This window comes from Garra rufa, chromosome 17 (genome assembly GCF_049309525.1).
Source record: "Garra rufa chromosome 17, GarRuf1.0, whole genome shotgun sequence".
Classification (NCBI taxonomy): domain Eukaryota; kingdom Metazoa; phylum Chordata; class Actinopteri; order Cypriniformes; family Cyprinidae; genus Garra; species Garra rufa.
The window spans coordinates 11940854-11947941 of record NC_133377.1 but is presented as its reverse complement, the minus strand read 5'-3'; the positions used below and the strand labels follow the sequence as shown (position 1 = coordinate 11947941).

The window sequence follows — 7088 nt, the reverse complement described above, 5'->3', positions numbered from 1 at the left end:
TCTGCAATTTTGTAAGGGGTTATGAGTTATATAATATGTCAGGAATAAAGCTAAACACAAAATGAGACGTTTCTAAGCTTAGAATGTAATTGAGCCTAGCAGATTTAATAAAAAGCAGAAGAAACGACCAAGAACAGGCAGGAAAAGGTGTGTGATTAGTCAAAGTCAGCACATTTCTCTCAGTATCTTTGACCTGTAAAGTCTTCAGACACCATGTACGACCTCCTTTTTCTTGTCTTGCTCTGGTTAATTTTGCCAAAAGGTAAGCTACCAGTATTTTACTTTGTTTATGCGTATTCAAAGTTTGTACCTAAAGCTACACACTTAAAAATAAAGGTGCTTTAATAGGTTCTTCACAGCGACGCCATAGAATCATTTTTGGTTCCACAAAGAATCATTTTGTCAAAGGTTCTTTAAAGAACCATCCCTTTCTTACCTTTTTATAATCTGAAGAACTTTCCTTCACCACAAAGAACCTTTTGTGAAACGGAGGTTCTTTACGGAACCATTTAGACAAAAAAAGGTCTTCTAGGGCATTGTGAAGCACCTTTATTTTTAAGAGTAGGCTACAGTGTAATTGCTAAGACTAACAAAGTAAGATATAGGAGACTGTTTAATTATTGACCTTTTTGCAGCAATGGCGGGTACAGTTTATCAGTTTCCTGTGTCAGTGAAGGTGAGATCGGGTGAAAAAGTGACCATGCACTGCCAGCTGAAAGAAGTGCACTCATTCTGTCACACCATGGCCTGGGTGAGAGTGCATCCCGTGAGTGGAATGATAGACATTCTGCAGGACTCAAAAATCCCTGGACAGATTAAAGATCAGGAGGAAAACACAGTGTGTCAGACTTCTATTTACAATGCAACGGAACAGGATTCTGGGACGTATTACTGCATCGCTACAGACCGTGAGCATATGTACCTCGGGAATGGCACAGCTATCATTGTACAAGGTACTGCATCATAAACAGTTTCTGAAACTACTAACATGATGATTCTCAAGGTTTTTGTTGATAAGAAAGCTCATGTTTTATTTTATAATTAGTATTAGCATTAATTAAAATTGTGTTTGTCTTTTTTCTTGCAGCTGACAGCACTGTGATGCCGTCTGTTGATATCATGGCATTTGCCAGCAGCAATAACCATGACTCTACAGTCACTCTTCAGTGTACATTTGGATATGCTCCATCACATGTCTATGTGCACTGGCTCATAGGGAGCAGAAAGAAAAATGGACAAACTTTGTTTGTTTGGTTAGAAGGTGATGAAAAGTCTGTGAAAACTCATAATTATATAACAGTATCGGCTGAGGAGTGGAGGACAGGAGGAGCGTGCACCTGCGTTGTGAATCTCGGTGGATGGATGATCAACAAAACTCTGCATTATTATGGTAAACAACTTTTTCATAATATATCCTCATCAAGATAGCAAATCGAATATTTCATTATCAGTTGGTTTTCCTAAATTCTTAAATTTGGATGTTTTGTCCATTTTTTAGACGAAATGATTTTGGTTATTTTCTCACTATATATATTTTTTTTATTCTTTTCTTCAGATATCCAGGACACTTGTTATCCTCTCGTCAGAGTAACTCGAATTTTTGCAATTGCCACTGCTCTACTCTTTTTAACGACATTGTTAATTTTAGGAGGACGTTTGTAAATCTTGTAAATCCTATGAGCTTAAACAAAATTAAAAAAAGTTGATTAGTGCCAAATAAATGTAAAGTCGTATTTTCGTAAGTATATGCATATATGTAATAGGGATCATACAAAATGCATGTTATTTTTTATTTAGTACTGACCTGCTTAAGATATTTCACATAGAAGATGTTTAGTCCACAAGAGAAAATAAATTAATAATAATAATAATAATAATAATAATAATAATAAAGTGAAAAGTTTTTTTGGGATATCATCCTTTGTGTGTCCTTTGTGTGTCCTGAACAGTTAAACTGCCTGCTTTTCTTCAGAAAAATCCTTTAGGTCACACAAATTCTCAGTTTTTTTTTTTGTGTATTTGAACTTCCAACAATGACGATGATTTTGAGGTCTACCTTTCCACACCGAGGACAACTGAGGGACGCTTATGCAACTATTACAGAAGGTTCAAAAGCTCACTGATGCTCCAGAAGGAGAAAAACATGCATTAGAAGATGGGGGTGAAAACTTTTGGAATTTAACTTCATCTTTGGAATTTATTTTACCTTTTTGGAAACATGCACGCATCTTCTGTAGCTTCTAAAGGGCAGTACTAAATGAAAAAATATATATATTTAGGCAAAATAAGAAAAATGTACACATCCTCATTCTGTTCAAAAGTTTACACCCCTGGCTAATGCATATTTTCTTCCGTTCTGAAGCATCAGAGAGCATTTCAAAGTTCTGTAAATGCTGAAAAACCAAAGAATTTGTTGGACCTGAAGGACGTTTCTGAAGAACAGCGGACAGTAAGGTAACAACACAGTATAAAGAATCAAGTGTATGTAAACTTTTGAACAGGGTCATATTTATAAATTCCACTATTATTTTCTCTTGTGGACTATATTTAAACATGTTTTATGTGAAAAATCTTATTCAGGTTAACTTTTTGCTGATTCTGCAAGGTGTATATAATCTTTTGATGTAGGTTTGTCCAGTATGAAAAAGGCAGAAAGTGAATAAGTGACAATTAAAAAAATGTTATATCAATCACATATGTGACCCTGGACCACAAAACCAGTCATAAAGGTCTTTTTTTTTTTTAAATTGAGATTTATACATTATCTGAATAAATACGTTTATCAGGATAGAACAATATTTGTCCGAGATACAGCTATTTGAAAATCTGGAATTTGAGGTTGCAAAAAACAAAACAAAAAAAACTAAATATTAAGAAAATCACCTTTAAAGTTGTCCAAATGAAGTTCTTAGCGATGCATATATTACTAATCAAAAAATATGTTTTAATATATTCATGGTAAGAAATTTACAAAATATCTTGATGGAACCTGATCTTTACTTAATATTCTAATGATTTTTGGCATAAAAGAAAAATGTATCATTTTGACCCAACAATGTGTTTTTGACTATTGCTACAAATATACCCGTGCTACTTAAGACTGGTTTTGTGGTCCAGGGTCACAAATAATGATAAGGACAAACATGCTTTTAGACATTAGCAGGGCCAGTAATAAAATAAATACATTTATATATTATGAAATATAAGCAAACAGATTTACTATAATATTTCACTGTAACAATTTAACCTATGACCTTTTAACCAGATTGTTGCTATTGTGATTAAAGTAGAAGTACAGTTAAGCCATGTTTCATTATTCTATTTCAAAATAAATTAAAATTCTTACTCCAGAGACAAACTGTGTTCAAACAGTATAAAGGTTGTTCTCACAAATGTAAAAATCACAAAAGCAGGGAACATTGGAAAATCTAATAGGATTACAAGGCCTACTATGCTAGAACTGGGCTGTGGCTGAAACCCAGAGATGAAGTAACCCGAGCTCAGAACTCATGAAGCGCCCTCGTGTGGTGAACACACGGAAATTCAACAACACAACACTGGGCGCTCCCTCATCTGTCGTTACTCAATAATATGTATGCAAAGTGACAAAAAGCGCTATATTGGCAAGCGTATTAAAATTCCATGCAATTAATAGCACATGTTACAACTAATTTGAAACAGCCACACATAATGATTTTAATAGGCGTTGAAATCCAACAACAACAACAAAATTCATACATTTTATGAGATTTGGGTTGGATTCAATGATGATTTATAACAGATTTTTCTTTATTATTATTATTAGTATTATTGTTGTTGTTGTTATGCCTACTGGGGCCTGTTTCAATAAGGAGGTTCAACCAACTCTGAGTTTCAACTTGAACTCTGAATTGACTTACCCTGAGATGGGAAACTCTGAGTTTTTGGTTTCAGAACAGCTGAACTAAGTTAGTTTAATCTACTCTGAGTAGGTTGACTCTGAGTTTAGTGCTTGCACCATGACTTATGAAAAGCCCTGATCAATAGTGTTAAATGGCAACAGCTCCCGCCAAAAAGACCTCTGCATACTTCGAGCCAATGCTTAACTTTAATTCTTAATAATTATTAAGAATATAATAATTTAATTATTAATAATTAGAATATCAAAGGTAAAAACTGACAGAACAATAAATAGAGAAAGAAATATTCATTTTCATGGTATCCCACAGGCAAAAAAATAAAATAAAATGAAAAATAAGAAGAATGAAACAGCTAAACATGAAGTATAAAAACATAATTCAACCAGGTAAAGCTTTAAGCATAAAGGGTTGATGGGTGTAGGCTACGTGACTTTACTAATATTTGACATTAAAATATAATTCTGTGTCTATTTCAATTTGCAGCAGCTTTTTCCACATAGTCTAATGCTCTTTTCACATAATTAAATGTTCTCTAATCCAAACAGTTGCATTTCTTAATTAGATTAATGAAATGAACATTTGACGCCTACTCAGCCAACAGCAAGAAGGCTCAGATGAAGAGGAGATGGAAGTACTGGAAGAATGTTAAAATCCAACATGAAAAAGAATAAAAGTTACATTTGTGCATTTAGAAAAAAATAAAAATAAAAAATAAAAAAATATATATATATATGAAAATATGTGCAATAAATTAATGCACCTAAAAAATGCTTTTCTTACTTAGGATTATTGTCTTGTTGTTCCAATTTAAAAAAATCTAAAGATTCTTAAAACAAGATACATTTCTAAGAAAAAAGTCTTTCTTTTTTCTGTCAAAAAGGTTTTTGAGGAATTCCAGGATTCTTCTCCATATTTCGATGGGAGCTAACAGGCCAAATTTCAGTTTCAATGCAGCTTCAAAGGACTCTACATGATCCCAGCCCAGGAATAAGGGTCACTGGAAACTTGTAAAGCCCTTTGAAAGCTGTATTGAAACTGAAAATTGAACCTTCAACCCATTGGCTCTCATTGAAGTCCACTATATGGAGAAAAATCCTGGAATGTTTTCCTCAAAAACTTTAATTTGTTTTTGACTTGAAGAAAGAAAGACATGAACATCTTGGATTATGGGGGTGAGTGAATTATCAGGAAATATTTTCTCTGGACGTGAAGTTGTCTTATATACTTGATTAAACTGTTCCATGTTCTTCATCATCACAGTATTTTAAATGTAATTGTGCTGTATTTCTTAAAAAAAAAAAAAGAGCTTAAATGTAAAATGTAAATTTAATATGGCATTTGTGCAGACTTTGTATTTTGTCTTTTAAATAAAACTGTTTATTTTTCACCTTGAGCATGCTTTGACACTTTCTTGAAGGTTTTTTTTTTTAATTGTAATGATTTGTAAATTAACAGTGTTTCTCTGTAGAACATTTAGTGCTTTCATTGTAATAATCTAGGTAAAATCTGTCAAATAAGGGTTTTACACTGTAAAAAAAAAAAAAAAAAAAAAAAACGACTGGCAGCTACGGCTGCCAAACAAAAACCATAAAATTAAAGTAATATATCCTGATTGAAACAAGGAAAAAATCTGTAAAACATTGTTTTTTTTTCTTTCTGTAAAACCTTTAATGAAAATCTCTGTAAAATTACTGTTTTTGCACTTTATTTCAATAATTTTATTTTTTTAAAAGGTGTTTATTTAATCTTTGTGTAAGTGTATTTTTTGTTATTTTGCATATTATTTGCCAATTGGGTAAGAAAAATAATCTTGTTTCCATGTGCATTAAGATTATTTTTCTTGTTTTAAGTAAAATGCACTAAATTTACATTCCAAAACACTCACTAAGAAAAGCATTTTTGAAGCATAAATGAATGAATGATGTATTTAAACATCACTTACACTTTAAAAAGGGGGAGGAGACCGAAAGAAACTCTGGGTTTACCGAAGAAAACCTGCTCCTGACCAGGTTTGATTCACAGAGTAAGTTACCAAGGTAACTGACTCTGAGTATAAGTTACCTCTCTTTCAGAAACAGGCTTGACTTACCCAGGTTTCACAGGTTTGCTAAACCTCCCATTCTGAAACGGAAAACCTAGAGTTTCCCTTATTTCAGGGTTGACATACTCAGAGTTTTCACTTAACCTTCTTTCTGAAACGGGCCCCTGTTGTTGTTGTTGTTTGGTAACTAGGCCTACTTATGCAAACTTCCTCTGCATAAAATTTGATTGGTTAATGGCTACCTCGGGTGCCGCTCCAAAATAAACTAGGGTTATTAGCCTATACTTAATGATTGGCCGTTTCCCATGTCAGAGGCGGGATCCTAAATAAAATTAAGAATTCCGTTTTGCAAACGTTATGCAAATGACTGCATGGGATATTTTATTAAAAAGCTATAAAGTACGGCTTCGGAAAATCATTCATCACTGCGTCCTCACATTGCTGCCTCAGAAATCTGTTCGGATCGCAGTTCATTGACAGTGTGAATGAAGGAGGCGAAGAAGATTTGGTAACACTTTACAATACGTGTGCACAAATAAGCATTAATTCATGTTTAATTAATGCACAGATAATCATGAGTTAATGTATAATTAATGAAGAACTAAACTATTTACTAATGATTACTACATCAGCAACTAATGAACATTCTATATGATTCATAGATTAAGTAATCAATAAATTGTTAATTGTGCCATAATGTATTAATTCCATAATAACTTATTTTATTAACTAATATTGTAAATTCATGTGTTAGTTACCACAGTGGTCAAAGCTATGTACTTCAACTTCCAGTTGTCTGCTTTAATTACTCATTAACTAATGATTCGCAAAGATATCATTATGTTACGACTTTGAGGCACAAAACTATTAACTAATTGTTAAGTAATATGTCATTGTGGTTATGATATAGAATTAGTGAGTCATGTGCCTTAATGTGTTGAAGCCATGCATTTAAACTTCCATTTGTCTGCTTTAATTAATCATTAGCTAATGATTTGTAAAGATATCATTATGTTATGACTTTACTTACTGAGGCACAGAACTATTAACTAATTGTTAAGTAATATAGTTATAGCTAATGATTAATTAAACCGAACAACTGCAAGTTGAAATACATGGCTTGAACCCATTTTGGTAATTAATACATT

At 32.7% G+C, this 7088-nt stretch overlaps 1 protein-coding gene across 1 annotated transcript; it reads left to right on the top strand.

The window, feature by feature from the left end:
* The first annotated feature begins 213 nt into the window (after window positions 1–213).
* On the top strand, window positions 214–1662 carry LOC141290250 (uncharacterized). Its single transcript, XM_073822446.1, has 4 exons — window positions 214–262; window positions 636–953; window positions 1088–1390; window positions 1556–1662. The coding sequence occupies exons 1-4, from the start codon at window positions 214–216 to the stop codon at window positions 1660–1662; spliced, it is 777 nt and encodes a 258-aa protein (XP_073678547.1).
* Window positions 1663–7088: the final 5426 nt, after the last annotated feature.

Excerpts from the sequence above, each read along its gene's own strand:
- LOC141290250 (XM_073822446.1), top strand. The coding sequence starts at position 214 with ATGTACGACCTCCTTTTTCTTGTCTTGCTCTGGTTAATTTTGCCAAAA. Across the intron at positions 263-635 it reads CTGGTTAATTTTGCCAAAAG|CAATGGCGGGTACAGTTTAT; the intron begins GTAAGCTACCAG and ends ACCTTTTTGCAG. Across the intron at positions 954-1,087 it reads CACAGCTATCATTGTACAAG|CTGACAGCACTGTGATGCCG; the intron begins GTACTGCATCAT and ends TTTTTCTTGCAG.